Genomic DNA, 19,403 nt, shown 5'->3' with positions numbered 1-19,403 from the left:
AAGTAGGGTGAAATGGTAAAAAACAAAACCCCCTCAATTCCATTCGTTTGTTTCTTTTTTTTTTGTGGTGGTGGTTTGTGTTATAGCTTTCTTTGTGCAGAAACAATGACCTAAGAATTTCATTCTCCAGGTCAGTATTATTGAGGCGAGACCAAATTTGTATAGTTTGTACAGACCTGTAACTTTATATTTTTCTATTGATCAAGTTGGGTGAGGGCTTATTTGTTGCATAATGAGCTGTAGTTTTTCTTGAAACCATTTTGGAGTACATAACGTATTTTTCGGACTATAAGACGCACCTAGGTCTTAGAGGAGGAAAAAAAAAAATTTAAGCAAAAAATGTGTTCATGATGCACTTTTAAGGGGGAGGGGGTCTTCTGCTGACACTGGTATAGGGGTAATATCCCCCAATTCTGACAATATCCCCCATCCTGGTATATATGCCCCCCCTTCCTTTTATACGTGGTCCCCATCCCCATCCTGGTATGCCTGGCATCCCTCCATCCTGGTATGCATGAAACCCCTCCATCCTGGTATGCATGGCACCCCTCATCCCTGTCCTGGTATGCATGGCACCCCTCATCCCTGTCCTGGTATGCATGGCACCCCTCATCCCTGTCCTGGTATGCATGGCACCCCTCATCCCTGTCCTGGTATGCATGGCACCCCTCATCCCTGTCCTGGTATGCATGGCACCCCTCATCCCTGTCCTGGTATGCATGGCACCCCTCATCCCTGTCCTGGTATGCATGGCACCCCTCATCCCTGTCCTGGTATGCATGGCACCCCTCATCCCTGTCCTGGTATGCATGGCACCCCTCATCCCTGTCCTGGTATGCATGGCACCCCTCATCCCTGTCCTGGTATGCATGGCACCCCTCATCCCTGTCCTGGTATGCATGGCACCCCTCATCCCTGTCCTGGTATCCATGGCACCCCTCATCCTTATCCTGGTATGTATGGCCCCCTCAGCGTTATCCTGGTATGTATGGCCTCCTCATCTTTATCTTGTTATGTATGGCCCCCTTATCCTTATCCTAGTATGCATGGTCCCCCTAATCCCCATCAGGCTGCACATAAAAAAAAAAAAAATAAACACTCCTACTCACCTTTCTTCTCTCCTCCAGCGCTGCGCCCGGTCTGCCCGCCCTGATCTCTCCATGCGCGGCTCACAAGGACAGATCAGCTGTCGGAAGTCACTGCTCCCAACCCCTGGTGCGCGGGGAGCAGTGACTTCATGCTCCTTCATAGCCGGCACACAGCTTAGCCGCGCTGCAGCTCCTGCTGCTGCCGGGCTATTGCGTGTGCCCGCTTATTAAAGGGCATGAATATTCACCCCCTCCCCACACCCATGGGCGTGGAGAGAGGTTGAATATTCATGCCCTTTAACAGCGGGCACAGGCGATTCCGGCAGCAGCAGGAGCCGCGCTGAGGCTACACTGTGTGCTGCTATTAAGGAGCATGAATATTCAGTGCTCCCCACACCCCATGGGCGTTGTGAGCACTGAATATTCATTTTCTTTAGGAGCGGGGACAGTGTAGGCTGCAGTGGGCGGCTGCTGCCTCCTGTGCCCCGCTCCTCCACTGCTACCGCTCCCCCCATACCCCACAAATATATATATATACACACCCCCAACATTCGGACTATAAGAAATTTTGGAGGAAAAAAGTGCGTCTTATAATCCGAAAAATACGGTACATTTTTGATCAGTATCAATTGCTATTTTTGGGGGGTGTTAATGTGGTACTGAAAACGATAATTCTGCATTTTTTTTTTGGGGGGGGGGGGTGCGGGCATTTATCGTACTGTCTACATAATTTCATATTTTGGTCAGTCTCTTATTGCAAGGCAAAACCTGTTTTTGTTTTTGTGTTTTTTACTTTTTTTTTGATGGGAGGAGGGGAAAGGGAATGATTAAAACTTCACTGGAGGACTAAGTTGGCAGCCATGAAGGCTTTCAGCAGGCCCTAGGGCTGCCATCGTAACCCATTAGCTCCCCACAATCGCGTCGCAGGGAATGCTAATGGGGGCCGCTGCTAAGGCAGATTGGTCGTTTAAATGCCGCTGTCAGGAGCTGGTTCTGGTTGCTGCTGTTACAGGCAGAGACTCTGAAATCGCTTCACACTCCCTTCATTCAACCTGTGACAAAAATATACGCCACAGGTCATTAAAGTGTTAAAGATTACCTGTTATTAATATGTAATTTTTTTATCTGGTCTAAATGCCGCTGTTCTACTGAATCTAACATTGTTTGTTTTTTTTTTAAATCCTGTGCCTACTTCGCCACTATCAGGAGCCATTGCAGGTTTAAAGCTGCGTGTTTATACAGCGCCAAACCTGCAGCGTCCAGATGTTACAGCATAGTGGATGGTATCTCTAGAAATCCCATGTCCATTATACGTGCATCAGAGGCTGCGAATCACCCATGGACTCTGACGTCTTTCAGGACCTCAGCATGTCAAATTCTCTTGCGGAGTCGCTAGTCTCCGCAACAGAAATTTAATCACTAGAAATTATAGAATGAGTTAAATACGCTTGGTTCAGTGAACACATGTGAATTTACCTGCATTCAATAGAATGCAATGTTTTGGACACAGCAAAAAATATGCGTCCAAAGCGCTGCTGCGTCCGGGTCGTGGGCACAGAGCCTAAAATGTAAAAAAAAAAAAAAATGGCGTGGGCTCCTGCGTCATTTTTATAACCAACAGAGGGAATGCTGACCGCTGGGGGCTGATGTTAGTAGCTGGAGAAGGGGCCATTAGCCAAAAACGTTCCCTGGCTATTAATATCAGCCCACAATTGTTTGTTTAGCTTTTACTGGCTAGATTACAGGGGGATCCCAGAAAGAAATTGATGTGGGATCCCCCTATAAAATTTAACCAGCAAAGGCTAAACTAGACAGCTGCGGGCTGAAATTAATAGCCAGGGAAAGGGCCATGAATACTAGCCCCCCTCCGACGCTAATAATATCATCTCTCAGCAGTCCTAGAAATGGCGCATCCATAAGATGCACCAAATCTGGCGCTTAGCCTCTGCTCTTCCCACTGGCCTTTAGCGGTGGCGAGTGGGGTAATGGGGTTGGTGTTCACGTCAGCCTTGTCTTGGCGGTTGACGGAAGCCCAAGTTAGTAATGGAGGGCAGTATAAAACACCCCCGTTACTAACCGCGTAGTAAAATGGTCACCGCTTCTTCAATAAAAGTATTTTAATGAAATAAAAAACACACATGGTTCTACAATTTTTTTTTATTACCGCACAGCCCTCGATCTCCTGAAAAAAAAAAAACGTAAGATAACAAACAACCATATCCCTCACCTGTCCGCCATCAACGACGTAGTCTACGTACTGCCAACGATTGTCCCATGACGATCTGTGTCACTTCTACAGCAGTGATCCTTTGTTGGGTGAAGAGAGTGGGGCATCAGACTGCGCTGCTTGCCTGTCAGAATAATGTACCAGAGGAATCCAAATCGATGTAATGATGAAATAGACTTTATTTCTACGCGTTTCGTGGTGATCACACCACTTCCTCAGGACGAAACGCGTAGAAATAAAGTATATTTCATCATTACATCGATTTGGATTCCTCTGGTACATTATTCTGACAGGCGAGCAGCGCAGTCTGATGCCCCACTCTCTTCACCCAACAAAGGATCATTGCTTCGGGGTTTGCAGCAGCCGCCAAAGCTAAGTACAGTGGTTGTGTCTTACACAACCCTAATAGGTGAGTGAATTTGAATTATCTTTCAGAAATATTCCTTTTATCTCGGATAAGACCCTATGTGCGTTCTATATTCCTTCTAGTTAACTTCTACAGCAGTGACATCAGCCATCACCGATGTCACTGCTATAGAAGACAGCAATGTATACTGACAGGGGTGTAAAACTACCCCTGTCAGTATACATGCTGCAGGAGGTCACTGGGGTTGATCAGCTGAAGATCAGCTGATTAGCCCTAGTGAGCTTACGGTCAGCTGATGGTCATGTGACCATCTGCTGATCGGTGATGTCAGCGATCAGCTGATGGTCACGGGGCCGCTCAGCTGATCCGTGACGTCGGAGCAGGTCCTGTAAGGACAGTATACTGTGGGGAGCGAGCCCGCTCCCCGTAGTATACCGCTGCGAAGAGATCGCCGCCGGACAGGTGAGTATAGTGGTTTATTTTTTTCTTCTTTTTTTACAGCGTGTGGTAGCCGGCTTGGAGAGGAAGACTACTGCTCCCTCCACCCATGCCGCTCACGCTGTTATCAGCGGGAGCGGCGGCCGGGATGAGAGAAGTTGGAGTCCTCCTCTCCAACCCGGGTACCACCCGCACCGCGTTTCTGCCGCAAATTTTCATCCATTGACTTTAATTGAAACGCAGCAAATCCAAATATACCTGCGAGTTTGCTGCGTTTCAGTGGACCTCAATGGACATGAATTCGCTGCGGGATCGTGCTAGAAATGGTCCTGCTGCGTATTTTAACGCAATGCGAATCCGGAGCGGAAATTTCCACATCACATCAGGATTCGCATTGCTATGCATGGCAAACCTATTAACCAGCTTTTTCCATGGCGGGAAAACGCATCAGAAACGCTACGTGTACACATACCCTAAAGGAGTATTCCCAAAATCAAAATGTGGTTTTATAAATTACACATATATTTATTCATTTGTGCCAATTTTAAAATCTACCTCTATCACTATCTATTTTGCACAAATCACTGCCCTAAAGATGACCCCACAGGTTCTATTTACTTTTTAGTTGCCATTGGAACCATCCTTTAGTAGTTCCAGCTCATGGTCCCTCATACACAATGCAGTCTGTGTCCCGGGTGGCTTCCAGCCGGCATAGCCGTGCTCTCGGATATCTCTTCAATGGAGCTTTTACTGTGAGGGATGATATCATGGAAACAATCAGAATCTCCATCACAGTGCAGAGAGCTCATACCAGGAAACTATGTAGTGCAGGATCGGTTGTATACAGGACAGAAAGGAGAGATGTACTGGTGGATGGACTGTAGAAAGGAGGCTGGGAGGATAAATATGCTTCAGGATGGGGCTCTGTGTACAGGGAGCTGAGAGGAGAGAAACTCCAGGATGGGCTGAAAGTAGCGATATATTGTAGGATAGGCTGTATATAGGGGATAGAAAAGAGAAATGTAGTGCAACATGGGCTGTATACAGGGGACTTAAAGGAGAGGTATATTGTAGCATGGGCTGTATACAGGGGGGCTTAGAGGAGAGGTATACTGCAGCCTGGGGCTCTGTATACAGGGGGTTGAAAGAAAAGTTGTACTGGAGGAGGAGACTCTGTATACAGGGGCTGAGATTGAGCTGTGTTGGCTGCTGCTTAGACTAGTGATGTGAAACCTCAAATGCTTCTCTATTGCTGCTTATGACAGAGGATTATCTTCTGCCACACACATGAATAGAGTAGCATTTGCACTTTCACAAAACTGATCTGTCAGCAGAAGGCAGCATACACTGCTCTGCACCCAATTTGGTGGAGGATAGGAGAGTTTAGCTCTACTGTAACCACCTAATTATATGTAAAACCACACAGGCCACTTACCTGGATAAAGCATAGGCCGCTCCATGGTCTGCGCGGAGACATGTAGTTGTTGACTGCAGCGGTCCTGTGACTTTGAGCAGTGCATCATTATAAAATATCTGATTGTACACTGCTCAGGTTACCTGACCTACTGCAGCCAATCACTGGTGCACAGTTCCCTCCCCCCTTCACATAGCGCCTACTGTGCTGAGGCTCTGGCACTTTCAGATGCCAGGTTGGGGGTGTTTTGCAGTACGCCACTATGTCCACGAGCAGCCAAAATGTTGTGCGTGGGCTGCATTTTTGCCCAGGTCTGTTCTACAGGAAACTATAGATCCTAGTAAAGGGTTGATCTACTGAGGGACATAGCTGCTTCTGAATGTATTGAGTGAGACTCTCATAAACCAAAGACCACTGCAGATAGGTAGAGGAGCTAAACAGGATTTGCCACCATAGCTTTGTCTTCTAAACTCCCCGCTGCTCCATAATACACAAGAATCCAACTTATATTACTCCATATATTACTACATCCTACGTGAGGACAGGACCACAGAACTATCGTGTATACATGCTGCACACTCCCAGTCTCTGTACACAGCGCTATTTCCAATCATAGAGGCAGGGAGTCTCCAGAAATGTTTCAAGATGGTGAGACAGCGGATCTTAACTTTAGCCTGACTTCAATCTTTCTCTCTTAAAGAGCCATAGCTTTTAATACTAAATTATTGAGGAAATCCTTTTAATTTTTCTAAATATATTTTGGTCTTTAACCCCATGACGTTTCCCAGGAGATTATAGATCCTCTTTAAGTCTATAACAGTCTGACTGCTAAAAATAAATATAAAGCATATCACATTTTTTTCTGCAGAACTTGAATCAAACAGAGAAGGAGCAACTCCAAGAACGTGCCGAGTATCTGAAACAAAAAAGGGCCGAACTTATAGCCCGAAAAGCGGATTCTAAGAAGGGAACCCAAAGCACTGAAGAGAAGAGGGAAAAGGCGTCCTGCTCAAGACAGGTAACCTGGTTTTAGTGGTAGTTATCAAAGGAAAATCTGTCCACTCCCCAATGTTCCTGCATACAACACTTGTTACTTTTGCCTCACTATGAAAGATATGACAAAAATGAAGACAGGGCCGCAGTATCAAACACAGTCAGCTGCTTCTGTAGTTTTTATAACTAGGTTGTTTTTATATTTTGTAGCTACAAAATGAAATGACTGAAGAAGAATTGAAGAACTTACAGAAAAGGAAACAACTTGCTGAAAAGCTTAAAGAAGAAGTAATTAACAAGTGAAAAGCCGCCACTGCTTTGTACATTCTTCCATTTATCTACTTGCCAAAGCTATTCATATACACATTCTGTGAGCCTTAATTAAAAACGTAGTCACAGTCTCTGAATACATTGATTCTGTAACAAATGGAGCAAACCCATCCCCCCTGACATTTACAAAGGCTTTAGATCATCACAGGATATTCTCCTAATATGCTATTAATGTCCGATAGCTAGGTGCGCCTCTTGTCAGAACTGTGTCCCAATTCAATTTTTGTAAGGCAATATACAGCCCATCTCCATTGTGGTCCTCCTCCTATATGACCCGAATGCCAGGTATCCCAGCTTGCTGAACTGAGGTTATGGGGGCGAGAAGTAAGTCAGACCACCTCCTATCAAATTCATGGCATAGCCTAGATGTCCCATAAATATACAAGGCAAATGAGCAGTTTGATTTGTTAAAGGTTGCGAAAACATGCAAATGTGTCCTGTGTCTGTTTACAGAAAGAGAGCGCCCACTTGTTAAAGCCCCTTTAAGATGAGTTGCATGCTGACTCAAGTTTTTTGGAATTGCAAATGAAAGGTGGAATTTGGCTGAAAGTTTACCTGAGCCACGCTCTCCCTATGACCACGCATGTACCCCGTAAGCCCTAGCAGATCAGCATTGCCAGCTGTACATTGTGTGAATCCCAGTTTGCATGTTACCTATAAGACGTTATTACCCACTGAGGTTGTGCCATGAAACTTACTAGTCACCAGCTATTATTCTAATGAATGGGGCAATCTGTAGCCTCATGAAATCTGTGACTAGCAAAAGCTACATGTGTTTACTTGTGCGGCTGCTTCATATCACACCATTGCCCCGATATATGTATGAATAAAAGGAAAGTATTGCTCACTTGTAATATGCATCTGTACATGGACGCCTTACTCAACATAGAGCATCGGATAGATCAGCTAGGGTTTAGCATATGGCTGAAAAAGCAATCCACAGTAAAATCCAGGGCAAAATAGTTTGCCTCATACCAGGCATACATTTAATAGATGTTGGAACTTGGTTAGTCTTTTAATTAGGATACGCTTTAACACTTTAATTGGTTTGGATCCAACCTCCGGTACCCCCCACCAGTGACTAAAATGAAGTTTCTCTAGCGGTTCTCCTGCCACAGTTCTAGCCACTCACTGTACTGGGAACTACAACACTGCTTCATTCAAGTAAATGGTGTAAGGTTCTAATCCTTGCACAGCGGGAGGGCAGGAGTATTGCAGTGCAGCGAAAAAAATCACTGAATGCTCTGAAGGTCCCCATGCACATTACATGAAAGTCAGTGAAAGTCAAACTCTTCTCCCGACATGTCAGGGGGAGAGAAAGATGGGGCTTTTTGAATTTTTTAGCCCGATTCATTTGTTTTCAAGGGTGTCTGGGAGCAGCTTTCTCTCCATAGAAAATGCATGTCTGAGACAAGTGCTCTTGTGTATGGAGAAGTTGGGAGCGATAGCGGTCGGATGAACATTGGTTCAGCAGACAGCCATCTTCAGTTTGTCCAGTTTAGAGATCAGTAGGCTTCCCAGCAGTTGAACCCTCCCAACCCAATAGTAGTCAGTCACATACAGTAATATAGTGAAAAAAATAAAATGTGGACTGGATGGGTGATGATTTGAATCAATACAGAGATCTCATACTCTGTATAGTTTCTTTCCCAGAGTGACTGATGGCAAATCTCCATTAAAAGCAATACAATCTAGTCAAAGTTCCTTTTATAATATATTCTATCACATTGTTCCTCTGAGCAGGAACTTCCTGCCAGGTGACTTCCACCTTCAAGTACGCATTTGTTAGATGGAAAGTCACATACAATAATATTTTAATAAATGTTATTTGCTAAATTTGTGCTAAATGTGATTTAAGGCAATATGTATTTCTTACGTTATTGGAGTGAATGAGTAGGGTAAATGATGATCTACGTATATGTATGTAGGTCCTACATAAACTCTTGCTTTTTTATTTTATTTACTAGATATGTATTTTTTTTTCTATTTTTGATGACATTATAGATTGTATATGCACAAAAGCAATAAATCTACAGCAAACTGTAATGGAGTTTATTTTTGTTCACCAAGATTTTCTTGTACTTCAAGTAGATTTCACAATTTAAAACTACAATCATTAATTAATAGGTATAACCTGAGAAGACTTGTTTGGAGTCACGGGGGTCAGTGGGTCCTCTCTTCCACTGGTCTTTAGAAAGACAACATGGACCAGGGATCATCCCACTGAATGCCCACATGCCTTCCCCGTGGGCATAGTACTACTCAGACAAATACACAAGATGGTGCAAATTACAGTCTCGCCTTTCCACTGGCTCGCCGGGAGTACAGCAGCTGCAACTTCAGGGCTGACTTCCCTCTCCAGTAGCACCCTGCTTTCGGCAGGCACCGACAGAGAGGAGGTAACGACAAGCTTAGGAAGCTGACAGGCCATTGAGGTACGTGTCTAGGTGACCAGATTGTCCCAATCTGGCTTCTCCGAATGTCCCCATGGGTCCAGGTGACCGGATGGTCCCAACCTGGCTTCTCCGAACATCTCCATGGGTTCAGTGATTGTCAATGGAGCAGATCTGTATCCCTCCAGCTGGGACCGTGGTGCCTTAAGCTGGCATCCTGTAGTGTGTCAAATATGTATGTTGGAGCCATGGTTCCCTGGCTGTTATTCTTTAGAGTCTCACTGCAGAAGGATAGAGGTCCATTTTTATACCCACAGCTGTACTCCAGGCCATCATCCACAGGTCAGGGGAAGGTAGAATAAGGTCAACTCTCATTGGTCCAGTATTCAATCAATCTGCATAGTTTGTCCGTCAATGTTTGCAGATCAACAATCTTCAGGGACTGATACAATTGTTAATCAACATTTTAGCAAACGTCAATTGTTCAGATACCTGCGTCACTGTCTCCCAATGCTTACAGCACAATAAACTGCAGAAGCTGATATAATACATATACAGCAGCCATTCAACAATTCACAAACATCAATTCAATCTACAACAAAAGTCAACGTTCAGACTTATATGAACAATGGCCTATGTCTCTTGACCTACTGGAAAATACATCTGGCCTAATTAAGAATAAATGCTGTGTCATCACATTCCTCCCCAATCTTAATTAGCCTGACGTGATGGGCATCTGATCATGGTTCTCCTGGTCCCTGTCTTGACCTGGGTAATACCTCACGTAATTGACGAGAACCAAACTCGTATCCATTGCGTCCACACATGACGTCCTCCACATCCCATGGTTCCTGGAAGCTGATGAAGGTGAACTGTGTGGCACTGCCTCCCCAGCGATTCTTCAGCTCAATGGTATGGTTCCGTCCGTACCATTAGTACAAGTCCTCCAGCTCCTCCCGCTTGAAGTTCCGGGTCCCAATGCGACCAACAACAGATTCTGTCTGCGTGGGACTGGGTACTTGATTCCAGACTGCCACTGAATCCTTAATTTGGCAGACAGTTCAATTCCTCTAGGTCAAACTCATTGTCCTCCATGACGTTCCAGGCATCCCAAAGGACCAATTCCTGTATCAAATCCGACCGAGTGTCGGTGGTCCTGTATTCGATCCTTCGAATCTGGCACAACTCCTGTAGTTGCAGTTTCCTGTTGAGGCTGTATATCCACTCCAGTTCTCTTCTTAAGGCCGAGCTGGTGGGGTTGATGATCGTGGCGTCCGAAACCTGCTGTGTATGCCTCACCTATTTTCTGTTGGGTTTGTCTATATGCCTGGTGTCCTATAGAGTGTCAAATCTGTATGGTTCCCCGGATGCTGTTCAGTAGAGTGTCTCTGCAGAAGGATAGAGGTCCCTTTTTTATACCCACAGCTCCAGGCCATCATCCACAGGTCAGAGGGAAGGTGGAATGAGGTCAGCTCTCATTGTTCGAGTATTCAATCAATCTGCATAGTTTGTCCTTCAATGTTTGCAGGTCAACAAACTTCAGGGACTGATACAAGGGTTAAACAACATTTTAGCAAACGTCAGTTGTTCAGCTACCCTGCATCGCTGTGTCCCAAGGCTAGCGGCACAATAAACTGTAGGAGCTGATAGCATAGGTAAACAGCAGCCATTCAACAATTCAGTCTACAACAAGAGTCAACGTTCAGACTCATATGAACAATGGCCTATGTCTCAACCTACTGAAAAAAACATCTGGCATAATTAAGAATAAATGCTGTGTCATCGCAACTGGTGTACTTACTTTGAAAATAACAGTACAGGACAGAAAGGCCCCTGATTAGCTGTAAATGTGATTAAGTGGGTGGTGTTAAACTTTCAAAAAGGATTAGATAGGCATTCTGACATGGATTTTCAAAGTAAGTACACCAGTCATCAAGTATAAGATCTATTTAATAATACATGCAATTTGTATTGTACAATCTGATGACAAATCTACTTTAAAGACTTTGCATTTCTTGCACTACTCGAGATATTGACCAATTTAGACCTGATACACAGAATAATTGGATTTGGTATTTAAATTAAAATACCTCTCTTGTTGAATAAATTGGCAGACACAGGATACCCTGCCTCTAGTAAACTCGACACAAGGGGAAAAAAAAGGGTTGGCTCTGCCTGGTGGGCTGTACCCTCTCCTAGAACAAGAGGCTGCTCAGTTCAGTGCCAAAAGCATTAGAGTAGTAATCAGAAAACCGGAAAAACTACTATAATGAGGAATAACCAACATGATCAGAACCCGGGAAAAAAAACGTCCACAGGCAACCAGCACTAACTCCGGGACAGAAGAACAAGGAAATGGGTAGGAGTTGTGCCCCCAAATATATTCATCGAGAAAGGGATTTTAAAAATCCAATTTAACAGCATTGGGGAACACACAACTGTGGGACATTCCTGAGCAGTCCCAATAGGTGGGAAAAATCAATAGCTGACCATGTAGACCCACTAACAGCGGCCTGCAGAACCTTACATTCAAAGCTTACATTAGCAGAAGCCATATAGTGAATCATGTAAAATTTTTAAAAGATTAAACAGATATCCAGTTGGGAGACCTGACCGCCCTGGAGGTTCAACTGCTCTAGTGAAGTGCATGGTAGCCTGGAAGAGTGGAGATTTCTCATTTGGCCATGTAGGCTTCCACAATAGCTGACCTAATTCAACTGGTAATAGCGGTCTTGGAAGCAGACAGAACCATCAGTGATCAGAAAATGAGAATCAGAACACCAAAAGGCAGATCTTAATGGCTCTGACCAGATCCAGACTGTATAGAGAACATTCCCAGGGTGAACAGTAGATGGGCGAAAGGAGAAAATATGTCTTTCTTTATATGGAAGAACAAAATCTTCTTTGGAAAGGATGGCACTCTGTAAGACTACCTTGTCCTGATGGAGAACAAGGAAAGAGAGCTTTGCAGGAGAGGACAATAAGTTCAGACACTTTGAGAATGGAGGTGATTACCACCAGAAAAGTCACTTTCTAGGAAAGGAACTTTAGGGAGCTGGTGTGAAGAGACTCCTTAAGTACAGATAGCACCAGGTAGGTCTCAATGCTCACTTCATACCTAAAAAGAAGGGGTCAATGTGTTTGCAAAGTGCCAGGGTATGCTGAAATGTAATGGAAAGGGCACAAAGCTGTCCATTTAGGAGGAGAGGCTAAGGCCTGTTTTCAGGCTGGACTAAAGAAAGGAAGGTATCTTAGGAATGGAAAAGTCCTAGGGATGGAAATTCTGCTGTTCACATATGCAAAAGCAGGACCTTCAAGTACCATAGTAAACCTTGACAAATTGAGGCCTATGGTCTGGACAATTGTGTCATAGAGACCCTTAGATCTCAGCCACGGGTGAAAATGCAGCTGAGGGTTAGTAGGGTGGAACACAAGACCTTGAGAAAGGACTTGATGAACAGAAAGTGGCCGTAAAGAGTCTGCAACCAACTGGATCAGTTCACAGTATCATGCCCCGATAGGCTAGTCCTGATCTTTTAGGCTTAAGAGCTCTAGGAGGAGAGCTCACACTTCCGGATCCAGGGTTTCTTGGCTGAGTAAGTACATGGCCCAGTTTTCTACGCCAAGAATGAGAACCAGGCTGTTTCCTTCATGTCCGTGGGGCTGCTAATGCCCACTTGATGGTTCAGGTAGGCCACTGTAGTCAAGCTGTCTGCACTCAAAAGGGCAGTCCCGGAGTGGGAGAGAGACAGAAAAATGGCAGAAGGTTGATCTATAAGGTTTGTTTACTCTAAACACCCTGTGTGGTATGATGGTTGAACTCTGCTCCCAGGCCTGAGAGATGGGCATAGTTTTTACCACCTGCCACCTCAGAAAGAAGGATCTGCTAATAAGCAGACCAGGAACTGTCAACCGCCAAAGAATCTCTGCTGACTTCAACTTGGGATGGATATGATGATCCAAAGAGTCCACTCACTTGTTCCAAAGGAACAGAATGGAATATTGTAGTGGGCAGTGAGAAATTGGAAGATTGAGACCATCCTGCGCATGCAAATACGAATGGAGCACAAGATCTTCATCTGCGAACGAAGGAGCTCTGCTTGAAGAAGGGAGAGCTTGTCTGGGGGAAGGAAAACCAGACCCACAGTCTAGGATCATGCCCAAAAACTGTAAGCACTTAGATGGTGTCAGACCTTACTTATGCTAGTTGATAATCCAACCAAAGAATTCCAAAGAATCTAAGGTTATTCAGAGACTGAATAGATTCTCCTACCTAGAGGAGGCCTTCACCAGAGGACCATCCAAACAACGGATTACTGCCACCCCTCTGGCACAGAGGAGCCCCTTAACGGGAGATGGAAGCGAGGGGTGAAGAGAGACCCCTGGAGCTATCACAAGTCCAAAAAAACAGGGCTGTGGAGTCGGAGTCGTGAAGTCGGAGTCTGTGTCCATTTTGGCGGAGTCGGTATAAAATGGACCGACTCCAACTCCTAAAATATATAATAAATTGGATACAGTAGTTCAATGCAGTTGTGGGGAATATTCTTTCAGAAGAATTTGGGAAAGTTATGAAATATCCTATAAATGTCTGTCCTATTACTGATCTAAGGGTCTAGACTTTTAGCTGAGATGAATCTGTGCTACAGTACAGTGTCCATTTTAGGACATGAGCAGATATCAAAATCAAACATCAGAATGATGTCAGTTTGAGGCTAAATACCCTGTCTGACAAGTGATCTTGACAAGTGATTCTGACAAATGACTTTTACAACTGTAATAATAATAATAAAAAAAATGTCACTGTTCGCTGATGGGACTTAAACCCAAAATTCTGTGTCCAGAAACCAGTGCACTAACCACTGAGCTATTAACTCAGTTGGAGAATCCTAAGAGTTATATTTGGTTATATGATTTTTAGTGCAAACCTGATTGAAACTCATTGGGACTTATGCACAGACTGCAAGCAAGCCAAATTCAAATGTTTGATTTTGATGTGTGAGTCTGATGTGACTTTCTTCAAACATCAGAATCAGAATCACAATGACTTTTAGTCACCCTGAGTATTTTCATGGTTGATCTCATAAGACAAAAAAGCTGCTAGTCACTGTCACTTGACTGGATAGCTCAATGGTAAGGCATCAGCCTCTGAAACTACAGTGTCATGGTTCAAATCCCAATAGAAATATTATTATTTCTTTTTAAATTATGCCTGTATAGCACACAAACTACAGGGGTGTTTTACTTTTAATATCTCACATTTTGATTGTCATCCTGTCGTGTTGAGTTTCAGACACGCTGTCTATTTGCATGGTAAACTACATAGCCATAGTAAATTGGGAGGCACTAATTTACTACATATCTATTTCCAAGTGACTAAGAAATTATGCAAATGTACAAAGGGGTCTAATGATAACATTTCTTTATTGTCAGTTTTTCTTTCCATCCACCCAAGAACTGGCTGCAAACTCCCAATTAAGGATATGTGCCCACGATGCAGAAATGCTCAGGATTTTTCCTGAGCGTTTCTGCATCTCCCTGGCAGAAAAAAACACATGCGGATTGTACATGCGTTTTTCATGCCAGGGACATGCGGAAATGAAGCGTTCTTCACTGGCATTTCCGCATGTGGGTGTCAAGCGCTTTCCAAGCGATTTTAGCATCACTTGGAAAGTGCTTGACAACTAGGTCACACTATATAAATCCATGCAAACAGCATGGATTTATATAGTGTGACCCGAGAGAATGGTTACAAAAATAAAAATAAACTTATACTTACCTTCTGATGGCCCCCGAGACTTGCTGCGCTCCTGTGCTGGCTGCCGGCAGATTGTGGTACGCTGTACTGAAGGACCTGCCGTCACATGACTGTGACGTCAGCGCAGGCCCTACAGATCTGCCCGTGATCTGCCGGCAAGCACAGAGGAGGAGTCCGGGGGCCGTCGGAAGGTGAATATAATCTTTTTTTTTTTATTTTATTCTTTTTTTTACAGCTTTTAATGGTATCTGGGTGTTGAGGAGACTCTCCTCTCCTCCACACCCGGATACCATCCGCACATTAGAACGCGCCAATTACGCAAGTACAGATGCAGTCTTGCGGAATTGGCGCGTTCTAATGCAAGTCAATGGCGGCAAAAACGCAGCACTTCCGCAAAATTAATGGACATGCTACGGATTTTTGAGCGCAGCATAAATGCTGCGGAAAAATCCGCAGCATGGGCATTGAAAGTGCGGAATTGCATTGGAGACCACGGGGGAAGGTTTACCAAGCGTTTCCGCTGCGGAAATTCCGCAGCATAAACGCTTGAAAAACGCATCGTGGGCACACAGTCTTACTTTTGCTGTGTAATTATTATTATATATCACTACCTAAATAATCAAATAATGAACCTATAGTTTAATGGTAAGACATCTGTGTCACATAGTTTTGGTCATACCTTTATGTGGTGGAGGACCTGGAAATGGAAGGCTTTGTGCTGAGTGTGCCAGGAACGATTTAGCTTGAATGAGGGGGCTGCATGGAGTTGGAGGGTTGGAAGGACTTCGTGTCGCCTTCACAGGAAGAAGTAAAACCTTTGGGATTGTCTAGAAGGCTGAGATTCTACTGAAAAAAAAAATAGCAGAAGACTAGATACAGAACGTGTTTGCTTGCTACAAACACTAGGAGAAAATTGAGCTACCTCGTGTATTTTAGGAGGGTACAGCAAAATGAGCAGAGAAAACACTTTTTCGTGGTGTAATGGTATGTGCACCCAGTCTTTTTGCTGAGTTTTCAGAGCAGAAATGGAGCCAAAAGTCAGTTTTTGAGAGTTGTAGTTTCTGCTCCAAAAACTCCTAAAAAACTGCGCACAAGCTTAAGGATATGTGCCCATGATCAGGAAATGCTGTGGGTTTGACGCTGCATGTTTATGCAGCGTCAAACCCTCAGCGGCCATGTTACAGCATAGTGGATGGGATTTCTTGAAATCCCATGTCCACTATGCGTGCATCTGAGGCTGTGGATCACCCGCGGACACTGACATGCGGCATGTTTTTCAGGACTACAGCATGTCAATTTCTCCTGCGGAGTCGCTAGTCTAGTTACATCAGGGTTTAACCATAGGTTATATAAACTGAGAATCGTGAAATAATTATGTGGGACTTTACAAATACTGATACACACCAATCAAATAATCAATGGCCCCAGAAAAAGTTGTGCATTGGCTTGGTTTGGTTAATTCTGATTGAAATTGACAATACATACTGACAAGTCATCCAGCTATGGTGTACAAGTAAGCCAAATCTTTGCATACTATTTCAGTCAGAAAGGGGCAGTGGAGAAAGTGACGGAGCAATTTGTTATCAGCATTTGGTTCATTAGATAAACCCGTACCAGCGGGCACAAAGGCCAGTGCCATGTACAACCAGGGCCGGCTCCAGGTTTTTGTGGGCCCCGGGCGAAAGAGTCTCAGTGGGCCCCTTTAACACATACCACGATTCATGATGCACAGATACCGCAGAGAAATATATATATAGTACAATGCAAAGATTTCACTTCTTACATTACATGAGTGATATCTATTGTAAATTCCACAATAGCTCAGAAACCAGCGAATTGCTCCACACAGTATACTGGCCCCCATAAAATGCTCCATACAGGATACTGGTCCCCATATAACGCTCCATACGGAATACTGGCCCCCATATAATGCTCCATACAGGATACTGGCCCCCATATAGCGCTCCATGCAGGATACTGGCCCCCATATAACGCTCCATGCAGGCTGTTCCCCACACATAATGCCTCATGCAGGCTGTTCCCCCCACATAATGCCCCACGCAGGCTGTTCCCCACACATAATGCCCCACGCAGGCTGTTCCCCCCACATAATGCCCCACGCAGGCTGTTCCCCCCACATAATACCCCATGTAGGATGTCACCCCCCCTGATAATGCCCCATGCAGGATGACCCCCCCTTCCTTATAATGCCCCATGCAGGATGTCACACACCCCCTCCCTTATAATGCCCCATGCAGGATGTCACACCCCCCTCCCTTATAATGCCCCATGCAGGATGTCACACCCCCCTCCCTTATAATGCCCCATGCAGGATGTCACCCCCCCTCCCCCCCTTATAATGCCCCATGCAGGATGTCACACACCCCCTCCCTTATACTGCCACAGGTCTCCATACAATAAAAAAAAAAAAATCAAATACTCACCTTACGTCTCACCTGCTGCCGCTGCTCTGGACTCCAGCGTCGCCGGCCTCATCCCGCTCTGCACTGTGACTGCTCAGGAGAGAGCGCGGTGTAAAGACGTCACCGCGCCCTCTGACCTGAGACATCACCGTGCAGCAGCCGCGGAGGATGCAGGAGCTGCTGCGGACGCACGGGGAGGGGTAAGTATTGTGCCTGGGCCCTGAGCAATCGGGGGGGAGCGGGCGCTGACACCTCTCTCCTCCGCTCACGGGTCCCATAGCGCACCGACGGTGAGGGGCCCCCCCGCCTGCTCAGGACCCTGGCATTTGCCCGGGTGCTGACGCCGGCCCTGTGTACAACAGTACTGATACATTATCTCCATTGTATAAAGCCTAGTGTTGGTCCTGAGGGGACAGTGCATGACACAGGGATCCAAAAAGCTCAAGTGATACCAACCACTCGGCCCTATGTGCAAGACCTCATTCAGACATCCGTAAAACATTTCTCGTCCGCAAAAAAAAAAAGTCAGTGTCTCCTCCATTGATCAACGTATTAGTTTTACAATCATTTTTTTCTTTTATCTTCCAAGAAGCACAACTTAATTTTTCCATACACAGCCATATTCCAGATTTGTCAATGAGTTGTACTTTTGAGTGACACCATTCATTTTGCCATACAATATACTAAAAAAAAAACAGGAAAATGCATTGCAGGTATGGTGTAAAAAAAATAGAATTAGACTTACCGGTAATTCGGTTTCTAATAACCCACCACGACCGCACACCGGAGGATGTAACCCCACCCTAATAGGGACAGGAAATACGAAGAGGTTAAATAGCCCCTCCCACATCCTCCCTCCAGTGTTGTTACAAAGGACCACAAGAGTATAGATGCTTCAAGTTAATTTTTATTTCTACTGATCCAAATGATGTAGAAACAATAAGCAAAGGGGGTGGGAATTACCCGTGCTGTCGTGGTGGGTTATTAGAAACTGAGTTACCGGTAAGTTTAATTCTATTTTCTCTAATAACCCACCACGACAGCACACTGGAGGAATACCAAAGAGATACTAGGGGGGGAAAACATCCTGAAGGACCTTCCCCCCAAAGGCTAAATCTCTAACGGACATTAGATCCAGTCTGTATTGTCTGGAGAAGGTATGGATTGAGGACCAAGTAGCAGCTCTGTAAATCTGTTCGATGGATGCGTTGGCTCTCTCAGCCCACGAGACAGATATCGCCCTTGTAGAATGGGCCTTGACCTTTCCCGGAGGAGGTAGATTTTGGATTTGGTAAGCTTACGTAATTGCTCTTTTAATCCAGTTGGCTATCGTGGATTTTGCTGCTTTCTTCCCTTGTTTTGGGCCCTGAGTTTGGACAAATAGATTCTTGTCCTTCCTTCCTTCTTCCGTTCCCTGAAGGTAGTGCAGTACTATTCTTCGAACATCCAGTGTGTGGAACTCCTTTTCTTTCTCATTTTTTGGGTTGTCACAAAAGGATGGAAGAATTATCTCCTGAGACCTGTGGAAATTTGAGACCACCTTAGGTAGAAATGATGGATCAAGTCAGAAAATTAGACAATCTTCCAGGATCCCTAGGTAGGGTTCGTTAATCGAAAGGGCCTGCTGTTCACATACTCTCCTGGCTGTAGTTATTGCTACCAGGAAGGCTGTTTTCCAGACCAGTCTGTCTGATCTTATGGCTGATAAGGGTTCGAAGGATGCAAGGGTTAACCCCTTCAGAACAATGTTAAGGTGCCAGGGCGGTACCAAGTCTGCTACCTTCGGGTGGATGTGGGTGGCTGCTGTCATAAATCTCCTCACCCACTGATGTTCAGCTAGGTTTTGATCGAAGTACGAGCTTAGAGCCGCTATCTGGACCTTAAGGATACTAGGACTAAGACCCTTGTCCAGACCTTCCTGTAAGAAATCCAGTATCTGCGCTATATTGGCTCTATGAGGGTCTGGATTACTAGG

The 19,403-nt window shown here is 45.0% G+C and overlaps 1 protein-coding gene across 1 annotated transcript in view; it reads left to right on the top strand.

The window, feature by feature from the left end:
* The window catches only part of CFAP36 (cilia and flagella associated protein 36), a 50,531-nt gene extending 41,628 nt beyond the window's left edge, over positions 1 to 8,903 (top strand). The window contains exons 9-10 of the mRNA XM_073672444.1: positions 6,403 to 6,552; positions 6,738 to 8,903. Of these exons, the coding sequence (XP_073528545.1) occupies positions 6,403 to 6,552; positions 6,738 to 6,830 (243 nt within the window). The 3' untranslated portion in view covers positions 6,831 to 8,903. The remainder of the gene's footprint in view (positions 1 to 6,402; positions 6,553 to 6,737) is intronic.
* Positions 8,904 to 19,403: the final 10,500 nt, after the last annotated feature.

The sequence above is a fragment of the Phyllobates terribilis genome, unplaced genomic scaffold (assembly GCF_046119375.1).
Source record: "Phyllobates terribilis strain yellow unplaced genomic scaffold, ASM4611937v1 Scaffold_3__8_contigs__length_932513732, whole genome shotgun sequence".
Lineage (NCBI taxonomy): Eukaryota > Metazoa > Chordata > Amphibia > Anura > Dendrobatidae > Phyllobates > Phyllobates terribilis.
Note: the sequence above shows the minus strand (reverse complement) of the source record. Positions and strands in the feature narration are given on the sequence as shown.